The 24,611-nt window shown below is 38.6% G+C and overlaps 1 protein-coding gene across 3 annotated transcripts in view; it reads left to right on the top strand.

Moving 5' to 3' along the window:
- Window positions 1-24,611, top strand: part of LOC113224942 (regulator of G-protein signaling 22) — a 154,195-nt gene that overhangs the window by 2,320 nt on the left and 127,264 nt on the right. For 2 of the 3 annotated variants that reach the window (XM_031935955.1, XM_031935954.1), the window contains exon 3: window positions 10,293-10,355. In XM_031935955.1, the coding sequence (XP_031791815.1) occupies window positions 10,293-10,355 (63 nt within the window). Of the gene's footprint in view, window positions 1-10,292; window positions 10,356-11,801; window positions 11,912-24,611 lie in introns of all 3 variants that reach the window. The other variant, XM_031935956.1, reaches the window with a different exon arrangement.

Here is a 24,611-nt window from a genome sequence, read left to right as displayed (position 1 = left end):
CTCATGAAAGTACTGACCTTCAGGATTCTGTTCTCTGGGCTTTCTCTGGGTGAGCTTCTCTTCAGTACCCCTGTTTCGTGGGACTTCCACATCTCCGCAACTCCAGTCCAGACACCACTTTTAATGCCAGCTCTATATATCCAGTGGGTTATTGGGACTCTTCATCATCTGAATGTCCGTGTCAACAGTCTAAACTGAACTCTCCGCAGGGCCCCCGACACCATGCTGTTTTTCCTCCACTTCTTATTTTGATTTGTGGTGCCACTGGCCAGTCACTCATATCAAAGCCTTTCTTCCCTTTTCTTCATCCCCTGCCTGCAATCATTTACCAAGCTCTTTTCGTAGCCATATCTTTTTCTCCATCCACACAACTACTGTCTCATTTCAGGCCCCCACCCTGGGCCTGGACTTTGGTTGTAATCCTAACTGATGTCATTGCCTCCAATATTCCTTCTGCCAACTCCAATTTTTCTTTGTCTAAAGCGTAAAATTCAAGCTCCTGAGCATCAGTTGTATTAGATTACTTCCTATTCCTTTGCTCTGTCTGCCTTTAGATTTTTCCTTCTCCTGTCACTCTTACCCTGGCTATCAGATTGCTATTAATTTTTTAAAACATTACCATGTTACTAGCTTGCTCAGAGCTTTTATTAATAACTAGTATTTATTGAATGCTGACCACATACTAGCTACTAACAACCCTATTAGGTGCTAACCACATACTAGCTACTAACAACACTATTAGGTGGTTATTACTGCCCACATTTCACAGAAGAGGAGGTCGAAGTTCACAGTGGTTAACTAAATGGGCCTGAGGCCGCATATCTTGTAACTGGTAAAGCCAAAATGTCAAATGCTTTGCTTTAGCCTTCAAAACCTTTTCTATAACTTTTCAGCCTTCTTTAACCTTATCTCCCAATGCTTTTCTCTGTGATAAAGACAACATTCTTACTGTTTTTGGTTTCGTTTATAAACTACATCCACATGCCTCCTGCCCCAGCCAAACTATACCCCACTTGTCTCCTTGCCTTTGCTGTCAAATTTTGTCTCAGATGCCCTTCCCCATCTATTTCACAATGTTGCACATTCTTCAAGGCCCAGCTAATCTCCTCCATTAAGCCTTTCCAACTAACATCATCCAGACTGCCTGTGAGCTCTGAGCAGCTTTTAGCTGAGACCAGTTTATAACCAGATTCTCAAATTCACATGCTCAACCAAGTATTGTCTATAGATTAAATAATTAACATGTCTTGCACGTGTAGTTACCCCTGTTTTTCCAAAGTGTGAAAATATTGTTCTCATCAATAAATTACATATTCTTAGGAAAAATGTGTCAGGGACCTGTAGTTCCCCAAACTCCATTCTCTCCTTTTCCATAGTAGATGTTAGAACCATTGCTATCCCAAGTTAAGACTATGTTTTCTAGTTTCCCTTGCAGCCAAATGTGTTTATGGAACCAAATTCTGGCCAATACGATGTAAGCAGAAGTGTTGTGTCCTACTTCTCTGGAGAGCTGATGTTTATAGAGATCAAATAACGGACCCTTAGGTCACACAGCTAGTAATTAGTTGAGCCACAGTTAGAAGCTGGGCTATTCTAACTTTAATACTTACATAAGTGTAGAAGAAAAGAATGAACCCTTTTTCTTCTTTTCTGCCGGCTGGAATAAAGTTGTGATGCTGGAGCTAAAGCAGTCATCTTAGATCATGAGATGGACCTGGCATCTTGAGGATGGCAGAGACATAAGATCAGAGGGGCCTGGGTCCCTGATATTTGGGAAACCACAAAACTTTATGATTGTTACCTTATGATTACAACTGCTTATGATTGAGAAAAATATTTTATTATTTTATTTAAGTAGTTTTCTGTTTTTTTGGTTTTGTGCTCCTATGTTCATACCAACTTTTTTTTCATATTGTATTTTCTCAGTGGATCTAAAAGTACAGTGCTGTTGTGGACTCCCACAAAATAATATTTGAAACTTAACATGCGGTCTTCATCGTCAAAGGATAGAATAACTCATTTAGAATAAAGTATTTGTTTGTCAGGGACACATACCTTGTATGTATTTTTAATTTTTTACCTAGGTATAAGGTACACATTGAGAAAGTTTAAAGTGAGAGTGAATTATAAAATTTACACATTAAAATTTAGGGCTGGGCACAGTGGCTCATGCCTATAATCCCAGCACTTTGGGAGGTCAAGGTGGGGCGGATCACAAAGTCAGGAGATCAAGACCATCCTGGTTACCACAGTGAAACCTTGTCTCTACTAAAAATACAAAAAAAAAAATTAGCCGGGAGTGCCTGTAGTCCCAGCTACTCGGGAGGCCGAGGCAGGAGAATCGCTTGAACCCAGAAGGCAGAGGTTGCAGCGAGCCAAGATCACACCACCACACTCCAGCCTGGGCAACAGAGCGAGACTCCATCTCAAAAAAATAAAATAAAATAAAAATAAAAATTTAGGAGTCACTCTCACTTTAAACTTACAGCTAAAGTAAGGTGTAAGGTACACATTCAGAAAGTTTAAAGTGAGAGTGACTCTTAAATTTTTTTTATCATTAAAATAGAGTGCATTAATAGTAAAGATTTAAGTACCTGACTTTTATATTCAAAATAATATCTTTTTCTTGTGCCTTAAAAGTAGTTTGTTTGCAACTATGCAAGTAAGTGTGCCAGGCTTCAAAAAAAAGTCTTTATCAAGTCTTCCATCAAAAAATTGAATCCAGGAAAGAAAATTCTTTATGGAGTAAAAACATTGTAGTGTAATGATCTATTTTGTTGAAGGTTTTCTGATTTAAAAAACCCACAGTTTTATTAACTTTAAAAGCGGATTGAAAGCTGTTTAAAAAAGGAAAAGTTAAAAAAGAGAAAACCTTTTAATCTTACCATCAAATTAAGATAAACTTTAGCTTTAAGCAGTATTTACTTGTATTTTACTTGTTAAAAATGGTATTCATTTTTAGCTAATTTTTAGTCTGTTCAAGTTTCTATTTTGTTATTTTTACAGGTTGAATGAAATTATAATAAGCATAGGGTATTTCTCAAGCATGAAGACATTCTCATTATTTTAGCATACAGTAACTAGTTGGCTCTCCATATCCATGGATTCAACATTTGTAGATTCAACCAAACTTGGATTGAAAATATTCAGAAAAAGGCCAGGTGCAGTGGCTCACACCTGTAACCCCAGCACTTTGGGAGGCTGTTGCGAGTGGATCACCTGAGGTCAGGAGTTCGAGACCAGCCTGGCCAATGTGGTGAAACTGCGTCTCTACCAGAAATACAAAAATTAGCTGGACGTGATGGCACATGCCTGTAGTCCCAGCCACTAGGGAGGCAGAAGCAGGAGAATCGTTTGAACCTGGGAGGTGGAGGTTGCAGTGAGCCCAGGTCACGCCATTGCACTCCAGCCTTGGTGACAGAGTAAGACTCTGTCTCAAAAAAAAAAAAAAAAAAAATCAGAAAAAAATACAAACTTTAAAAATACAGGATAACAACCATTTACATAACAATTACATTGTATTAGGTATTGTAAGAAATCTAGAGATGATTTAAAGTACATGGGAGGATGGGTGTAGGTTGTATGCAAATACTATGCCATTTTATATGAGGGACTTGAGCATCCCCAGATTTCAGTATCTGTGGGGGTTCCTGGAACCAATCTCCAGTGGATACCAAAGGACAACTGTATAGAAAAAAGGTCCATAATTCCAGTACTCATAAACATGACTAATTACTTGGCAATTAATGACCACTTGGTGTTTTTTTTTTCAAATAAAATATGTTAAATTATACATAATTGGGTTAAATGAACAGTGAGAGCCTACTGGGGCTGACACACTAGGCAGCTTTATATGGAAACACTGGAAGGCAGGGATAGACCTAAGTGCCACCCCTACTTTCTCCTGTTCTTGTTTCTTTAAGAGGTTGCAGCGCTAGCGGCCAGAAGTGTTGTGAACAAGTCTTTAGGAAACTAAGACAGGTCCCAGAGGTCCTTTTTAAAGTGTTAGGCTATTTGGAATTCTTTCATCTGTATGGAATCCTTTACTCTGGGTAGGAATCAAATTCTCTGATGCTTTTTTGGAACTACAGAAACTGTTAGCAGTCCCATTGATAAGTTAGTAAATAAGTATATCATTAAGCAACTTTTTCAACGTATGGCCATATTAGACACTACTGGGTATAAACATTGTTATTAATCCCCAAAGTAGCATACCTTCTGATCAGAGAGATGGCCTTTAATATGAAACAGTAAAAGGATAAGCAGTTAAGTGTTAAGTGTGAGGTTTGAATTGAAAGTACATCGGGATTTAGAGAAGTTTGCCACATCCTCTTTCTAACCATATAGAATGGGAGAAAAGGTGACCAAGGGTGTGAGATACTCTCTGCTTTAAATAAGTGTATTGAGTTGTAAAGATCTTTTTTTTTTTTTTGAGACAGAGTCTTGCTCTGTCGCCCAGGCTGGAGGGCAGTGGCACGATCTTTGCAGTGAGTTGTAAAGATCTTTGTACAAGGAGAAAACCTTAGGGTATTTGTGCCTAATGAATTGTCTTAAGCCTAGTAGGTATAATTCGAGATATGACTGAATAAAAGCGAGTCCAGGCCAGGCGCGGTGGCTCACACCTGTAATCCCAGCACTTTGGGAGGGTGAGGTGGGTAGATCATGAGGTCAGGAGATTCAGACTATCCTGGCCAACATGGTGAAACCCTGTCTCTACTAAAAATACAGAAATTAGCTGGGCGTGGTGGCACGTGCCTGTAGTCCCAGCTACTCAGGAGGCTGAGGCAGGAGAATCTCTTGAACCTGGGAGGCGGAGGTTGCAGTGAGCCAAGATTGTGCCACTGCACTCCAGCCTGGTGACAGAGTAAGATTCCATCTCAATAAAATAAAATAAAATAAAAGTGGCGGGGGGAGGGGGGTTGGGGCGTCCAGAGCTTTCTTCACCTTCTCAAGTCTTTTGGGTACTTGTTGAGAGAGAGAGACAGAGAGAAGGAAAGGGAAGGGGAGAAGAGAAGAGAAGGGAAGGGAGGTGAAGGGAGGGGAGGGGAGGAGAGGGGAGGGGAGGGCGGGAGAGGACAGGACAGAAGGCCGATGGAAAAGTACTTCTGGATAGATACTGATATAATCTGTGATGATAACCTTTGGAGGATAAAAGCAGAGTCCATACTTTTGCTCCTCATTGCATGAACCATTTTAATATCTTCCTCTTTCATAGACTTCATTTATAGAAAATATAATTTTGCAAACCAGTGGGGATCTGATACATGGGCTTTTGGTTTTCAAATGTCAAAAATGCCTTGATCTAGGCAAGCCATACTTTCAACAAGATGTGTTGTGGAGCTTGTCTCACCTTGCATTCTCTTTTTCTGACTCTTTTTCTCTTTTGACAGTATCTCTTCTTTTAATTAGTATTATTTGTTAGAATTTTTTTTTTAAGTTATTAGTCTTTTCTCTTTAGGTTTCGTGTCCTCAGTATAATCTTTCAATTATTCAGTAAAAAATGTTGTAAACGTTTACTATCTAAAGGCATTGAAAAAATTAAAAGAACAAATAGGGAACAGCCCTTTTCCTCCAGAAGTTCACAATCCAGGATGAGACATGTAAACAATTACAGTATGAAGTGATGAAGGTTTTTATAGGGGAAATACAGATTACCACTACTCCAGACTTCTGGAGAAGAAAAAAAGATGGGTACGTGAATACGAGGGAAAATTTTTCTGGGTGGAATAATCAACATGTGTAAAGGTGCGAAACTATAAAAAAATTGCTATGACTATAGCGTGTAGTATGAGATAAGGCTGGACAGTGGGCAGGAGCCAAATTGCATTCACTATAAGCCCTTTTTGTGGTAGAAAAGGATTGGAGACTGGGGGAACAAATGGATCCCTTGTATTAAATGAGGTGTGGCTAGGAAGACTGACCCATAGTGTGGTATGGATAAGAAAGAATAGGAAAGATGGGGTTTGGCATATGATGGATAGGATGGTGAACCAGAGGTCAGTCCCTTGGTAGATAGGATTCCAGAGTAGTAGTCAGAAGATGGTCAGATAACCAGGAATTTATTCTAGAGGCAATGATGCTGATTTGAGAATCTGTTATTTAATACACACAAGGCTAAGAAGCCTGTCCATAATGTGCAGAGAAACTTGATCTTATTTCCTTGTAATAAGGTCCCCCTCCAAACATTTTACTAGGAAAAAATTTAAACATGTAAGAATTAAAAGAATTGTATAGTGAACACTGATATACCTACCACTAAGATTTCACAATTTTTGTTACATTTGTTTTTTTTCACATAGCTGGCCTATCTCATCATCCATCCATCAGTCCATCTTTTTTTTTATGTATTTTAAAGTAAGTTACAGACATTGATAAACTTCACCTCTAAATACTTCATGAGTATCATGAACTATTAATAGTATTCAGTATTAGTTTATGATTCTTTTGTTGATGCAAAATTTATACACTGAAATGCAAACATTTAAAGAATAAGTTGGTGAATTTTGACAAATGTATACATACATCTGTGTAATCCAAACTCCAATGCATATGTAGAACACTTTCATGTCCTAGAAAGTTCTTCAAGCTCCTTCTCAGTTGATTCTTGCCCCCATTCCCCAGAGACACCTACTATGCTGTCTTGCTTTCTGGCCTCTCTCCTTTGCTCATGCGTTTCTCTGTGTACTCAGCATTATTACCCCTCATATTTATATTTCTAAATACAGAATTTGAAGTTATTTGAAATGCATTTCAAATGCCATTTTTCCCACTTGAGTCTTTTCTGATTCTTCTTACCAGATAACATCTTTCCTTCCTTTGGAAGAAACAGTTTATATTGTAATTCTCTTATGGCATGTATCATATTCTTTCTTGGACTGTGGGTTTTTTGTCTTCTTATTTCCTCTTCCTTGCTTATAATGTCTTTGTATATCTTGCATCTTTTAGAGTTGTAAATAAATTGGACTGGGTGTGGTGGCTCATGCTTGTAATCCCAGCACTTTGGGAGGTCTAGGTGGGAGGATTGCTTGAGCCCAGGAGTTCAAGACCAGCATAGGCAATATAGTGAGACCCTGTCTCTACAAAAAAAAAAGTTTTTTTAAAAATTAGTTAAGCACCTAAATGACAGAGCAAGACCCTGTCTCAAAAAAAAAAAAAAAAAAAAAAAAAAAATTGTAGTTCATCTGATTTGAAGGTGCAGCAAAATAACTTTAAGCAAAAAATTTTACCTACCATAATTAGCAAGCACACATAAACTATTTTGTTAACCCTCTTTCAGTAAGACATTTGAGAAGTTTGGACTAAAAATGGAAAAGCTGACTTCATTTCCACAGATGGCACACCTGTAATACATAAAAAAAAAAAAAAAAACAGGTTTCAAGAGTACATTCAATTCTGAAGAAGTGTTCCTACCTTCATTCAACAGAGAATCTGTGTTGCAAATTTTGCAGTCAGGTTTATGGAATGATGTAATGGAGGAAATTATTCTAACTCAGTTTTCTTCTTGATTATACCATTAACCATCACCAGTTTATTGATTATTTGGAAGATGTTAAACCTAAGCATAGAGACTTAGAGCATTTTAATATAGCCAAGTAATGGGATTGTGGAAACTCTTTGAGAGTAACTGAGTTACTTCTTCAGCTCAAGGCCTTAATTTTTTTTTTTTTTTAATTAAAGGGTTTGTGGTGTAAAGGGCTTATCAGATACTCATGGGTTTACAAGACTGCTTACTGATGTGACAAGATATTTTGAACACATTGAACTAGAAACTGCAGTGGGAAAATAGGTTCCTTTATTTACTAAGAGAAGGACAAGCCTTTCCACTCAAGTGCCACATGTGGGTGAGCAGATTGCACTTGGAGGCAACACTTTATTTCCCATTGTGTAACCACCCAATATCAACGCAATTGCTGAGGTTTGATATTGATAGAAATTAAGGCACAATTTTAGAAAAGAAATATTGATTTTGATGTATTTGATAATACCTGAGGTTTTCATAGTTTTCTGTAAGTGCAAACCAAAGGATATGACTGAATGCCTAGGAAATGTCAAGTCACCAAGGGGTTAGAGCAGTGCCGCTGCTGCCACCTGAGAACTCTTACCAGTCCCTGGTGAGATGAGCTGAGCTCAGGAATCTAGAGAAAACTTTGAAAACCTTTATGGCAGTTTGACAGAGAATATTTATATCTGTTGAATACGGCAAAAAATTGGGATTGCCGTATGTATCTTCTATTTCATTTTCTAATTATTCATTCAAAGTTATCTATCTGAAATAGGTTAAGGAAAAAAACAAAAACAAAACAGGGCTGGGCATGGTGGCTCATGCTTGTAATCCCAGCACTTCAGGAGGCCGAGGCGGGCAGATCACTTGAGGCCAGGACTTCGAGACCAGCCTGGGCAACATGGTGAAACCTTGTCTCTACACAAAATACAGAAATTAGCCGGGCATGGTGGTGGGCGTCTGTAGTCCCAGATAGGAGGCAAAGGCATGATAATCACTTGAACCCAGGAGGCGGAGGTTGCAGTGAGCTGAGATCACGCCTCTGCACTCCAGCCTGGGTGACAGGGCAAGACCTTGTCTCAAAACAAAAACAAAACTAGTATCTCCTCTCAGATAGTTCATTGAGTTAGAATCTTTTAGAAGTGCAAGACATCTGGAAATGAATTTATGAATCTGAAAATTAGAAATTTCAGGCAGTGTGGCAATTCTAGGTAATACTTAGGTCCACCTGGTGCTATGAAATACATATTCTGTATTATGGCTAAAAATTAAAAATGAAATGTATATTTTAGAAAAACTGACAAGGGATTGTATTGCACTACTGTATGTTATTTAAGATATACACTGTTCACATCTGTGGATTTTTGATCATGTGATCCAGTACTGCCAAATTTGTCCACCCTTATTGTAGCACAATGCCTTCTACCCAGAATTCAGATGTTTTCTCATAAGAGTTAGCAAAAACTAGATAGTCCACTAAATATAGTTGGAATTATTAAAGTAACTTTGGAAGGTAAAGTTTGATAGGTTATTAAATGCCTTGTAGTTTCCCCCAAAAGGATATCTGCCTTGTTCTGCTTTGTTAGACTTTGCCAATCAGGACTCTCTTTGAGCACGTGCTACTAAGGTACTACTACTAAGGTAGTACATTTATTAAATCCTTAGTTTGTTGTTATTTTAATCAGTTGAAATTTTTAGAAAACTAAATCTTTTGTTTTAAGGTTTCTAGTAAGTTTCTTGATATAAATTCTATAAGTGATTGTTTATAACTCTCTTCTGATGCTGCAATTACTTAAAGAAATTACCCTGAAAATCTGTTTTCCAAAATAGGTGCAATATGCTATAGTGTCTTCTTTATAGCACTATATACTTCAGTACATTTTTAAAAATTGGCCAGTATAAAAAGAAAGTAATCAGCCATATGGAAATAATAGCGTTGTGTCATATTGTCAACTTTCATGTTAGATTTTCAAAATTGCAATATAATTATGAATAACAAAATAAACACATGTACCATATAACAGTTATGCCATGATGTGCTTTTGACATAATGGAAACAATTACTAATAAAATAAGGTGTCCTAGGATTTGGAAGAGAGATTTTGTTCTTGGCAGTGGCTTTTCAATTTTGACAATTTGAAAAGTGGCTATGTTGGTGGATGAGATAGTTATGGAAAAAATGTATACAATCTTTATTCTTAGAACACATGCATTGTCAAAGATTCCTCATGCAAAAGTGAAGCAAGATCCAGATTAAAAAATGTATCTCATTCTGGGGTGGCGGGGCAGTACAACATTTTCTTCACTTCTTTTATCACTTCCATTGGGCAATTTAAGAAATTTACACGCTCAATGTCATTTGGGCTCCAAACACTGCTTCTTGTTGACTCTGCCTTTATTTTTATGAAATATATATATATTTTAATAAGTCTGTGTGAAACTTACCATGTGGTGGTATTATTTTGTATTTGTTGATGTTTCATTTAAGTGTTGTGCTGTATTTTTCATGTGTTCTGTTTTCCAACTAAGTATAGTAGCAAAGTGTTTTAAGAATATCCTGCCTTCTGTTTTCTTATTTTTTCCTTTCAGAGATTGGAAGGAAACTATGAAACACTATAAACTGTGTCCAGTTTATAGTGAGGGTTTTCTGTTTACTGACTAAAAGAGATTTGAAGATCTACATGATGATAAATTCATAGCAGAATAAGAGAATAATATAGGCATGATTTAAAACATTGTTGTATAATTATAATACTGTGTTTTTATGTTTTTTTTTTTTTTCTTTTTGCAGGAAGATTCTCTGGCAACAGATGATTTCCTTGTAGACTACTTTAATGAATTTCTGAGCCTTCCAGTGAGTTTATTATTATGATCTATCGAATACATATTATCAAAGCAAAATATTTTAATCACTGGATTATCTTGTGAGACCAGTTTATCAGGGATAATGCTTTTTAAAAAATATTAAAGCATTTAGGTAAAGGTTTTATCTTTTTATATAATCATTTGGATTTGAATCATATTTAGAAATTATTGAAGAAAGCTGGAGTTTTCCTAACCGTTATGAAGCATTCTGTACAAACTCTGGTTCAGCTGTATTTGGCACCATGTTAGGCTATTTATTTATTTATTTATTTTGAGACAGTGTGTCACTGTGTCACCCACACTGGAGTACAGTGGTACGATCATGGCTCACTGAAGCCTTGACTTCCCAAACTCAAGCGATCCTCCTGCCTCCCAAGTAGCTGGAACTGCGGGCATGTGCCATGACACCCAGCTAACATGTTAGACTTTTGACAGAGGTGATAAGGACAAAATATCAAAAAAGTCAAGGAACTAATTTCTTGCTTTCAAGCAATTATTTTCATCCTCTTAGATAGATCTTAAAGTGGAATTTGTATTTAAGGCAACTAGAGTTTTATATCAGTAGTAAATGGGACTTGGCACACTGTCGTTATTGTAACATAGATTGATGCCAATTAATAGTTTCAGTCATAGACAGCAGTAACATATATTGTGAGTATTAAGGGATGTCCTAGTCCATATAGTCTATGCTGCTATAACAGAATAACTAAGATTGGGTGGAAATTTATTTGGCTGACAGTTCTGGAAGTTGAAAAGTCCAAGATCAAGGGGCTGCATCTGGTGAGGGCCTTCCTCCCACATCATGCCATGGTGGAAGGGCAAACAGAGATTAAGAGAATGAGGGAGAAAGAGGGGCACTGACCTCACTTTTATAACAACTTTAAACAAGTTTTATAACACTCTCTTGATAACCAACCCACTCTCAAGATAATAACATTAATCCATTCAGGAGAGCAGAGCCCTCATGACCTAATCACTTCTTTTTAGGCTCCACCTTCCAACACTGTTGCATTGGGAATTAAGTTTTCAACACGTAAAATTTAGGGGACACATTCAAACCACAGCAAGGAATTGGGGAAAAGTGAAATGAGGGGTCATAAAAAGACCTATCTTGTATGGAAATAAAGTTAATAAGGAATGCTGGTTAAAAGACATACAAGAAAAGGTTTCTGCTATTGGGTTATGAAAACTGTTCTCCAGAAAAAAATTGAAACATAAAAAAAAAATCACAAGTAATTTTAAAGGGAGTGTACCATAAATGTGAAGTCTCTTAAAGCCTAAACACTGGAAATACCTTTTGAAGGGAAAGTACTATTCAGTACTTTCTTGTGTAGATTAGTTTTATATATATGTATGTATCTATGCATGTGTGCACGTTTGTTTTGTATTTTTTTTTTTTTCTAAAATAATTTTGTACTCTCTCTATTGGGCATAGCTAGGTCTCTGGACCCATTATGGAAGTTAGATTGACACACCAAAGCCCCTGCTCCCTTTCCAAGAACAAGCCTGAGCGACACCACAGGATACTCAAAGAGTTCTTGTTTGGTCTGACTCTTTAACTTTTGTTATCCAGTTGTATATTATATAAAACCTAGCAGCATCACAAAATTGCCAGAACTTTGCTTTTCCAGATTATGTAGTCTTTCCTGTGGGCTCTGCAATCTCCATTCTCTCTCCAAAACAAGTACATTTTTGTGAAATTTTAAATAGAAAAATCTCTATATAGATCTAATGTCAGTTTCTTAACATTTGCATTTCAGGGTCTTGGGATTTGTGATTACATTGACTTGTTTTGGAAAAGAAATTCTCTTAATTTTCTTTTTCAAAAAGTCTATTTTAAATTATAGAAATGACATAACATTAGTATAGACAGTTTACCAAAAATGTGATAATCCTGGCACCCAGTCAGAATACACATTGCCATTTTTTTGTTTCCTTTCAGACTTTAGGTGACATGACAGTGTGATTTCGATTGAATTCCATGTAGTAATGTTTTTATGCTTCCTGAGCAAGACCTGAAGTTTGACCCCTTCGTGTGTCCCAAGCACTCACCTGGGCTGCCTTTTTCCTGTTTACCATCTCTCCAAATCCTTCTGTTTTTACCACTGCCTCCTTTTTTTTTTTTTTTTTTTTTGAGTTCCTTTTGCATCTACATTCAGGATCACACAGTCTACCTATTAATTACCCGTTCTTCACATTACAAGACAAGAGAAAATATTGTCACGGGTTTTCAAAAAGAATCTGGGGACAGGGAGGAGAAGGAATGATGTATTCTCAAACCAACTGTCTGGCAAAATTCTAGAACAGATTAGTAATGTTTGGTTTATGAGCACTTAGCTAAGAATTAGAAGCCAGTATGAGTTTACTGAGAGTAAGTATGCCAAACTAATCTTTCTTTTTTTGGATAGTTATAGACTGGTATTTTAGGGAACCATAAATTAATGTATTATGATTTCAATAAAGTATTGTAAAAAATAATAAATTGAATCATGTTACTTCCCGTTCTGTTCAAAACCCTGTCTAGGGACTTCTCATTACACTAAGAATAAAATCCAGAATCCTATATGATCTGGCTCTTGCTATCTCTTGATCTTTATTTTCTCCTTACTTTCCCTACTTACTTTCCAACCTGACTGACTTTCTTTATGCTTCTCAAATGTGAATATGCCACATATACTCAGGATCTTTTTACCTGGCATGCTCTTCTCTGAGATACCTATATCACTTTCTCCCTAACTTAAATCCCATCTGTTTAGAAAGCCTTCCCTAACAACCCTATCTAAAATAACAACCTCAACACATGCTCCACTTATAATGCTTTGTCTCCAAAGACCTTATAATTATCTGTGAAATTAGTTTTCAGATATTTGAACTGGTTCACTAACCATAATCAGCAGGAGTTGATTTTTAATAACCTACAGATTGAATTCCAAATTTGCTAGTATACAATCAAGACCCTTTGTAATTTGGCTTCAGCTTAATCTTTCTAGCTTTGTATCTCGCTTCACATTACTTGTGCCATCCTGCATACTCTTTCCTGCCTCCCCTAGCCCACCAATCTGTCTTGACCACACTTATTCTTCCCATGCTCAAATCTCACCATGTAATTGTTGGTATTAGGAGTGAGAGAACTGTGTTTGATTCCAACTTTTCCACTCTTACCGGTGTGATCTTAGAAACCTTGCTTACTTCATTCCTCGATTTCTTTCTCTGTGAATTAAGCTTAATTCCTCGATTTCTTTCTCTGTGAAGACAATATGACCATCTTACAAGATTATTATCAAGCGAGGTAATGTATATTAAGTGCCTAGCACAGGTTTAGTGCTTCATTTTTCTTTTCCTTCACTAATTAGACTATCTCATCCTCCATTCCTGTAGCATAACAGGCAATCACTCTTTAATGGGATTGGTGGATGGTCAATCTAGAGGATAATCTTATGTGCCAAACAAATCTGTCTTTGGCTTTGCCTTTTTAAAACAAGAGACTTGGATGAAAAGTTGCAAGTTCCAGTATTAGGTCACTCATCTAGTAAATAATGGTCCGCACAGGTTCAGATGGCTTAAAACTTTTGATTGTTCCATCATGCTATGATGTCTATAGAACTGGCAGCAGAGGAGTAAACTAATGATTTGAGTAAGAGAATCTGGTCTTGTTTTTATCCCGATAGTATGAAATGGACCAAAACAAACAAAATTAATGTGGTTTTAGGGGTCATTAATAGAAGTGTAGTCAAGATCAAGAAAAATATTAGTCTGGAGCACAGAACTCAAAAAATTTTTCTTTGAATAGGGTTGAATTGTCAGACTGCGCTTAGACTGTTGTGTTCCATTTTTGGTGCCATATGTTAAGAGTTGCTCTGCCAAACCAGACTCAGGGAGACTTAGCCAATGATCACTCTGGAAACCATGTCAAATGAAGGGTTGAAAGAAGTTTGGTGTTTAACCTGGCTTGGGAATGGGTGGCAAGGGTGAAAAGGAGTAGTCCTTTTCAAATATTTTACGATTTAATTGAGGAAGAAGGGTAAATGTATTCTGTGAAACTAGAGTGCAGAACCAGGGCCAGCATTTTTGAGATAAATTGATTTGATTTTCACTTACCATAAGAAGGAACTTCAGAATTTGTTTTCTAACAATTAAATGGGCTGACTTGTGAAGGAGTAAACTTGGAGGTATTCAAGTAGAGGTTAGAAAATCATTTTATGAGAATATCTGTGTGTGTGTGTGTGTGTGTGTGTGTGTATCTCGTGTATCTCTGTATATGTATATATATCTATGGTGGGAGATTGAACTTTCTTGACCAGAGAAAATTTCCTTCTTCTCTGTTTATTTTATCTCAGAAGCTATACTGTAAATTTCCTGGGGGCAAGGAGAGGTCTTTTCTGTATCTCCCAAAGCTTCTTGATTATGATTCTGTTTTTATTTCAACATTTTCCATGTGAGATCATTAATTTAAACAAGTAAACCTTCTAATCTTTTCTCCTGCCTCCTTTCCTCACCCACCCCCACCCTCAGCCCCCACCAAAAACAATAGCCTAAGCCCTAGAGTGTAGATACAGATTATAGGGCCCTTAGGTCATCTCTGAGATGACTTCTGAGACTTTTTCCGTATTTGTAATGACATGCCCATGGTCCCATAACCGGATTGTGGTAGAAATGGGCCTAAGAATCAGGCATTCTGGCCCCTACACTATTTCTTTCCATTACACCATTATACCCTTGGGACACATTGTAAGATCCAGAAACTAGTGGCTGGTAGCCTGCCTCCATGTTATTTTTTGATGAGGGGAATCCAGGACAGTTGCTGCTATTATAAATGATTATGGCACTTTCCAAATCCTAGCTTTCATAACTTCATTCTGTTTGTTCTTGTGCCAAATTCACATTCAGATATTGTTTTCATTTGGTGTCTGGGAGGTTTTTTGCTGTCAACTCTTTATGGACAAGTGTTTGCTTATTAAGTTTTCTTCTGTGCTATAGTGTGAAAACATTTTTTTCCTTTTGGCTTTGTTTTGTGTGTTTTATGCTTAGTGACTGTTGTGGGATTGAGTAGATGAGCCCACATAGATTTAGGTTGGTCCTCTGTGGGTGGTTTCAAATGTTTGTGACATTTATAGTTTGCAGAAGCTGAAGGGGTGGCCTGTTCTATACCCTCCTCACAAGGATAGGTATGTCATATGTTTGCCAGACCATGCTTAGCTATGTGCTGTTGGAATTTTACCATAACTTCTTTTTTTGGACTGATTCTCCACACTTTTTAAAATCTGTAAACAATTATAATTTCTTGCAGCTTAATGAAGGAGTTACATGCTAGATGAACTGTTGTGGGGGACCAGTGGGAAGAGAGAGAGAGTATATTTTGGGGGAATGCATGGGATGAAGGGGGATGAATGGTTTGGGTCTTCTCTTGCCAAAATCTAAATACTCAGAAATTGATTTTTACAGGTGTTGATAAGGCTCTAGGAAACTGCTTAGTTCACTGTTTATACCTCTGGGTGTTTTGATAAGACTTACAGCTAAAAAATACAGCACTCAAATTACCTGACTCATTTATTAACTAAGGATATTTTCTATACATTTTATGTGGCACATTATTCCTTGCATCCCATTGGTGAATGTGTCTAGTAAACAGTTTATGGTTTAACATCTAAAGTGACAATAAAGCTTAGATTAAAAGAAGTTGTTATTGGTAACTGACTTGTTGCATTCAAATAGTCAGATGTTTTCCATTCACTGACTAGGGATGCATGTTTAAAATACAGCTTTGGAGCTCAGTTAGTAAAGATATAGTTGGAGCAGAGATGAACATGTATTAAATTAACCTAGTCATTAGTTTTTAATTTAAATACTGTTCAGCTAAATAATTTGGCACCCGGTAAGTTTCACTGGTGCTAGGCTGGCAGTTTAATCACTAATTATTCACAGGTTTTTTTTCTCTCCCCTTTTCAAAGAAATGTGGAACCAGCAATTTACTCTGGTAAAAATATTTTCATGCACTTGCTTTTTCTGTGAAAATATTTTTCACACATGGATGACTAGTACTATAAAGTTAGCTTTCACCACCTTCAGGTCAATTCATTTTGGAATATTTGGAAAATGATATCCTTGAAATAAGAAAATTAAGTAAGGACAAGAGCAGTCTGTAACAGCTTGTGGAGGATTGGGTTTGAGGCTCAAACTGAAGGTTTTTCCTGTCATATGATTCAAAGTTGAGCATTCTCTAAATCAGCCAACTTAGCTTTTTGGAGAAAAGACTTTCTACATCATTCATTTCTGTCTCCCACACCCTATGTGTCTTGTATTATTACTTACTAAACTATAGGAGTTTGATAGGTAAGCTTAGAAATAGTTAAAACAAAGGACTTGATGTTTAAGAGAGCTTCTTTTTAAGCAAACAACAGGAATTTGGGTACTAATGAAAGACCAGGGCTCTTTCTCCTGGGTATCAAACACAAATGGCTGGCACCACCTCATATGTGAATACCCATGACAGCACGAAGTAACCAACAGAATGTGGCTTTGCAGTTTGTCTTCATCTGGATTCTGCCTCTCCACAGCTAAAAACTCTTCAGTGGCTCCTCCTTGTTGTAAAGCAGTGATTCTTAAACATGTGCATGCGTTAGAATGATCAGAGGGCTTGTTAAAACTGAGAATGCTGAGCTCCTTCCCCAGAGATTTTGTTATAAGGAGGGGACCGATAAATTGCTTATCTTTCTTTTTTCTTTTCAACTTTTATTTTAGATTTGGGGGTGTACATGTGCAAGTTTGTTACCTGGGTATATTGCGTGATGCTGAGGCTTAAGATATGAATGATTCCTTCACCTAGGTACTGAGCGTAGTACCCGGTAGTTTTTCAGCCTTTATCTCCATCCTTCCCTCTCCCATCTAGTCGTCCCCAGTGTCTATTGTTGCCATTTATGTCCATGAACACTTGATGTCTAGCTCCCACTTATAAGTGAAAACATGTGGTGTTTGGTTTTCTGTTCCTGTGTTAATTTGCTTAAGAGGGAATTTATATTTCTAACAGGATGTCAGGTGATGGTGATATTGCTGATCTAGGAACCACCCTATGAGAACCATTGGTTCAACAGTGTAAGTTGAGAGTTACAGCATATGATAGTAGGTCCTCAACGAACTCACCCTTTCTCTCCAGTCTTATTTCTGCTATTCTCCCTTAAAATATTAAAGTTGAATATGTCTCACTGCTTGCAGTTCACCAAATGTAACCTATTACTTTGTGCTCTTGTATCTTATTTTTATTTTTAATTTTTGTGGGTACATGGTAGGTGTCATGCTCCTTTATCTTGATGCATTGGCTATTACTTTTGCTGAATTCCCCTCTTCTCCCTTGTATACCTGACGTTGCCTGTTCATTCTTCAAAATTCAACTCTAGCAGCCCACTTTCCCTATACATCTTCCTTAATTTCCAGAATATATTAATAGTTAATGAGTCCTTCTGAAACATCACATTACTTTGTACATTCTTCTGTTGTGCTTGTTCTGTGTTAAACTGGAGTTGCAATATACATCCATTGTTATTTGAATTGAACTATTCATGTTCTGCAGAAAGAGTGAGGTTTAAAGAGTGACATAAAGAGTGATTTAAAGAGTGACAATGGTTTTCTCTTTTGTACCAATCTATGTGTATGTGCCCTGGAGAGTGTGAGAGATGGAAGATGAGAAACTGCCATTCCATCAGTGAGTGTCATCCTTCCTGCCTCTTACAGTATGTTATATCATCATGCTAATGATGATTCTAGTGTTCAACATACATATTTTGTGTACAACGTGAGCTTTAAACACAAGTCCATCCCTTCATCCAGGCCCTAACTGAAGAATCAGTGACCCATTTCAATCCAGAGGAACAACTGACTCATGAACTTTTTGAGAACATTGTTGAAGACAACTTTATGGATGTTTTCAAGATTTCAAGGGATTATCTTGACTAAATATGATTTCACCTTATGTGCTGACTTTCATATCCTTTCCCCTCATAGGATGGGTCTTTATTGCCATTTATATTTACTTATCTGTCTTCCTCTCCTGGATTATGTGTGTTCTGAGGCAGGATCTGTGTCTTTTCCATTTCATTTGGGGCTTCATGGAGGATGCCCTATATTGATTCACTCAATATATTAAATAGGATATTATGATAATAATTACTTATTGAATAAATGAATGAGCTAACAAAGGAATAATGGAGCTACGTGATCTTACTAAAGAGCAGAAGATACAGACTTTTTCCCTGGAACGTCCATCATGGTCCGATGAAGTATCAAACATGGAAAGCACCTTGGGTTTATCTAGTTACAACTTCTTTTTACTGATATGCCTCAGAAAGGCAAAGTGATTTGCCCAACATTTCTTCCATTTTTAATCATTCTGCTTATCTTTCTCTAGATAGTTTCTAGTTTAGCCAAATCTCTTTTAGAGTATGATAACCAGACCAGACATAATATTCTAGTATTACTACCCTTGTCACTGGAGACATATTTCCCCTTGGCATTTGCATTTACACAAGTTTTAATTTATTTCGGCATTTTGTTGACTCTTCATCATAGACAAAAATGAAAGATCATGTACTTGTTCCTTCAAGGGCAGAAATAATGTTCTATTCATCTTTGTATCCTCTCAGTTTAGGGCAATAATTGGCACTTGGTAATTCAAACATTTTGCTATTGGTAAAATGAATTACCGAGAGAAGCTTTGAAACAGTTGTTTGCCACTTTTATCATCTTAGAATCATAGTGCTTTTAAGGACCTTCCAAGATCTAAGCTAATGCATGGCTTTTCAAATGCAAAAACACTTGATTATCCCTGCAAGATCTCTGTTCCATTATAGTTAATTCCACAGAAAGAAATTCTTAAGTTTAAAAAGTATAAACATTTTTACATATAAATTCACATTTCTTTTTTAATAATAAATAGAAACATTGCATGTCATTTTATTATAAACGTAATTCCAGTTTTCCGTTTATTGTTTTTACTGTGCTGTTTCTATAAAGTACTTCTTTCTGACCAGTTCCTCTCCTCACTTTCATGTATTTACATACACTTTCTTCCTCAGAATGAATACACTGCCTTTTTCTCTACTAACTCCATTCAGAATTCAAGTAATTTTGTAAGTGCATATGAGTAGCACAACCTAAATCACACATGAAATTGTAGCTGTAGGGAGTCTGAGAAATAAGGTTTTTACTTTTCCAGGTTTTGCATTTCAGGAGGTTGGAATGGATCCTGAGTGAGCCAGTCCACAGCATCCACAATAAGCCTTAACTAAAATTACGTGGCTGGGTGCAGTGGCTCACACCTGTAATCCCAGCACTTTGGGAGGCCAAGGTGGGTGGATCATGAGGTCAAGAGATCAAGACCATCCTGGCCAACACAGAAAACCCCTGTCTCTAGTAAAAAATAGAAAAATTAGTTGGGTGTTGTGGCACCCAGCTACTTGGGAGGCTGAGGCAGGAGAATCACTTGAACTCAGGAGGCGGAGGTTGCAGCGAGCTGAGATCGTGCTGTGTCTGGAATTGGTGGGTTCTTGGCCTCACTGACTTCAAGAATGAAGCTGTGGACCCTCGCTATGAATGTTACAGTTCTTAAAGATAGTGTGTCCGGAGTTTGTTCTTTCAGACGTTCAGATGTGTCTGAAACTTCTTCCTTCTGGTGGGTTTGTGGTCTCGCTGTTAGGAGTGAAGCTGCAGACCTTCGTAGTGAGTGTTACAGCTCTTAAAGGCAGCGTGTCTGGAGTTGTTCGTTCTTCCTGGTGAGTTCACAGTCTCGCTGGCTTCAGGAGTGAAGCTGCAGACCTTTGTGGTGAGTGTTATAGCTCATAAAGGCAGCGTGGACCCAAAGAGTGAGCAGCAGCAAAATTTGTTGCAAAGAGCGAAAGAACAAAGCTTCCACGATGTTGAACGCAACTACAGCGGGCTGCCGCTGGCTGGCTCAGGCAGCTTGCTTTTATTTGCTTATCTGACCCCACCCACATCCTGCTGATTGGTCCATTTTACAGAGAGCTAATTGGTCTATTTTACAGAGAGCTAATTGGTCCGTTTTGACAGAGTGCTGATTGGTGTGTTTATAATTCTTGAGCTAGACAGACTCATAGAGTGCTAGTTAGCTAGAAAGAGTTAGCTAGATACAGAGTACCAATTGGTGTGTTTACAAACCTTGAGCTCGACACAGAGTACTGATTGGTGTATTTACAAACCCTGAGCTAGACACAGAGTGCTGATTGGTGCATTTACAATCCTTGAGCTAGACACAGAGTCACAGAGTGCTAGTCCTCCAAGTCTCCACTAGATTAGGTAGATACAGAGTACCAATTGGTGTATTCAGAAACCCTGAGCTAGACACAGAGTGCTGATTGGTGTATTTACAAACCCTGAGCTAGACACAGAGTGTTGATTGGTGTATTTACAATCCTTGAGCTAGACACAGAGTGCTAGATGAAAAAGTTATCCAAGTCCCCACTAGGTTAGCTAGATACAGAGTACCAATTGGTGTATTCACAAACCCTGAGCTAGACACAGAGTGCTGATTGGTGTATTTACAAACCCTGAGCTAGATATAGAGTGCTGATTGGTGCACATAACAATCCTTGAGCTAGACACAGAGTCACAGAGTGCTAGTTCTCCAAGTCTCCACTAGGTTAGCTAGATACAGAGTACCAGTTGGTGTATTCACAAACCCTGAGCTAGACACAGAGTGCTGATTGGTGTATTTACAAACTCTGAGCTAGACACAGAGTGCTGCTTCGTGCACATACATTCCTGCAGCTAGATATAAAAGTTCTCCAAGTCCCCATCCCTTCAGGAGCCCAGCTGGCTTCACCCAGTGGATCCTGCAGGTGGGGTTGCAGGCAGAGCTGCCCGCCAGTCCCTAGCCACGCCTGCACTCCTCAGCCCTTGGGCTGTCATGGGACTGGGTGCCACAGAGCAGGGGGTGGCGCCCCTGGGGGAGGCTCAGGCTGCACGGGAGCCCACTGCAGGGGGGAGCTCAGACATGGTGGGCTGCAGGTCCCCAGCCCTGCCCCACGGGGAGGCAGCTAGGGCCCCGTGGGGAGGCAGCTAGGGCCCCGTGGGGAGGCAACTAGGGCCCTGGGAGAATTTGAGTGCAGTGCTGGGGGGCTGGCACTGCTGGGGGACCCGGTACAGCCTCCGTAGCTGCTGGCCTAGGTGCTAAGCCCCTCACTGGCCTGAGCCTGTGGCACCTGCTGGCCGCTCTGTGTGCAGGGCACCCTGAGCCCGCACCCACCAGATCCCCCGAGCACCTCGCACAGCCCTGATTCCTGCTCACGCCTCTCCCTCCACACCTCCCGGCAAGCAGAGGGAGGCAGCTCCAACCTCAGCCAGCCCAGAGAGGGGCTCCCACGGTGCCCTGGTGGGCTGAAGGGCTCCTCAAGTGCTGCCAGAGTGGACACGGAGGCCGAGGAGGCACTGAGAGTGAGGGCTGCTAGCACGTTATCACCTCTCAGTGCCACTGCACTCCTCTAGCCTGGCGACAGAGCAAGACTGTCTAAAAAAAAAAAAAAAGAAATTATGCGGTCAGTTCTAGGTTTAAAGCAGTTGCATAGTCATAACTCAGGAGTTCTGTTGTAAGCTCATTAGGGGACTTGCTGTAAAGCCACGAAGAGTTCATTTAGCCTTTCTCAGCTGCAGTTGTGCATTTTATGTTAAATATAAAAGTAATTGTTGGCTGGGCACAGTGGCTCATGCCTATAATCCCAGCACTTTGAGAGGCCAAGATGGGTGGATCACAAGATCAAGACCGAGATTGAGACCATCCGGGCCAACATGGTGAAACCCCATCGCTAGTAAAACTACAAAAATTAGCTGGGCATGGTGGTGTGTGCCTGTAGTCCCAGCTACTCAGGAGGTTGAGGCAAGAGAATCGCTTGAACCTAGGAGGCAGAGGTTGCAGTGAGCCGAGATCGCGCCACTGAGCTGAGACAGCGCTACTGCACTGCAGCCTGAGGACAAAGCGAGACTCAGTCTCAAAAAAACCCAAAAGTAATTGTTAACTACCTGCTTTAAATCCTGCCCTAGCCCCTGCGTGTGACGGGGCCAGTGTCCCATCCAGAGAGTTAGTAATTTTTACACAAAACCTGTTTGTGATGTGATAGCAGTAGCTCTGAGATAACAGCCAGCCTCCCCAGAGTGTGGTGATGGTTCTGCTTGTGGAATGTGAGCAGCCCACCGCACCAGCTCATGAGCTGGAAAGCAACCATTATATCCTCCAGACAGCTGCAGAATCTTTCTAAAACACAAATTAGAAGTAACTATGTTACTTTCCTACTTAGGATGTTCATATGTCTCCCTGTTTCCTAGAGGGTTAAGATAAAGCCCATACTTCTTAAAATGGCATGCAAAGCCTTTTGTGATCTGGTTATACTACGTTATCTACTTCAAGTCTTTCTTCTCTGTTCCTTAAACTATTCCAACTATGGCTATTCTTGTTCTAATCCGGCTGTGTAGAGTTACCCACATACACCATGTTGCTTCATGCCTCTGTGCCTTTACTAGTAGAACCAGAGTAGATAAGAGTATAGGCTTTGGAATCAAAACGCTTTGTTTGAATCCAAGCTACCCTAACTTCATAGGATTATTACTTAGCAGAGTCCTTGGCGTAGAGAAGTGGTTAGTACACACTAGTTTTGTCAAATGTGAATAAACTTTATATGTAATAAAGAAACTTTATGTGTATTAAAGAAGAGGAAATGTTCTGTCTTTGGGACCAGAGAGACTTGTTTCCATAACCCTGATCGTCTAGCACTTTATAGCTCTGAGTCCATGGACCATCACTTAGCCATCCCTACCATCAGTGTTTTGTGAAGAGCTATGTCAGGAATGTGGAAGTATTCAAGAGAGTGCTTTTAGAGTGTCCATGATGACCTTTAACCTAAGGGAATTAATGCAGGAACGGAAAACCAAATACCACATGTTCTCACTTACGTGAGAGCTAAACATTGAGCACACATGGACACAAGGAAGGGAGCAATAGACCTACTATTGTAGGGGCCTACTTGAGGATGGAGAATGGAAGGAGGGTGAAGATTGAAAAACTACCTATTGAGTGTTATGCTGATTACCTGAGTGACAAAATTATCTGTACACCAAACCCCTGCAACATGCAATTTACCGATGTAACAAACCTGCGTATGTACCCCTTAAACCTAAAATGAAAGTTGGAAAGAAAAAGAATAAATGTCCATCACATGCCTAGCATGTGATAGACATTCAGTAAATAGTCCTTATCATCTTCATTATTTCTGCCAACTATACCTTAACTACTCACTACTACTAAGTAAGATTGATACTAGGGTCTTAGGGTATCAACAGTCCCTCCTAATTTTTTTACTTGAGCACTTTTTACTTGTTAGTAGGAAATGTTTTATTTATCCATTGAACTAACTAATTAACATTCTTTGCTTTGGATTATCACAGCTTTGTGTTCCTCTGGCTATACCAGGTCAGAGGGTAGAAGGCAAAAAGAAAGAAAGGAAAACAATAGAAGTCAAGCTTGTTCTCTTGTTCCATGTATCCTCAGAACTAGAAGAAATGTTTTCCAGATGGTCTTTCACTTTACACAGCTTAATTTCTCCTACCCACATTAATATTTGGTGTCATTCTCTACCAAGCTTAATTAATTTCCTTTCTCCAACCAGATAAATCTGATCTGTGATATCAGCAGACTCTTTTTTCTCTTTAGGTTAGTGATAGCGTAGTTTAGGGATACTATTTATGTCATTTAGGTAAATGGTGCCTGTTTGAATCCCATGTTTGAAAGACAGATGCAGTGGGCAATTAATGAAATATATCTATAGAAGAAACTTTATATGTAATTTATGGCTAATTCTGTCTTACTCATTGAGCAATACTTATCATTTTGGGAGAAACTCGTAGTCCTAAGGCTTTTGAGACTGTGGACTGATATTCGTCTTGAACTATATCATCCATGTGCTTTAATTCCTCAGAAGGGGAGACAGTCAGACCTTAGAGATGTGATATTATCTGACATTAAAATTTAAATATATATATACACATGCTTCTAGTTCCAATTTTACTATGAAATTCTGCCACTTATTAAATTATGACTATAATATATCTAGCAATCCCGTAGTAAAATTTGAATTAATGTTCTACTTAGAACACTTACTGATCCAAGGGGAAGAGTTTGATGTCTTCTACCACTCGCCTAAGCATGTATAAGTTAATCTACATGAATAGTCAGTTCACTGAAGGTACCCTA

Source organism: Piliocolobus tephrosceles, chromosome 7 (genome assembly GCF_002776525.5).
Source record: "Piliocolobus tephrosceles isolate RC106 chromosome 7, ASM277652v3, whole genome shotgun sequence".
Lineage (NCBI taxonomy): Eukaryota > Metazoa > Chordata > Mammalia > Primates > Cercopithecidae > Piliocolobus > Piliocolobus tephrosceles.
This window is presented reverse-complemented; position numbering and strand designations above follow the sequence as displayed.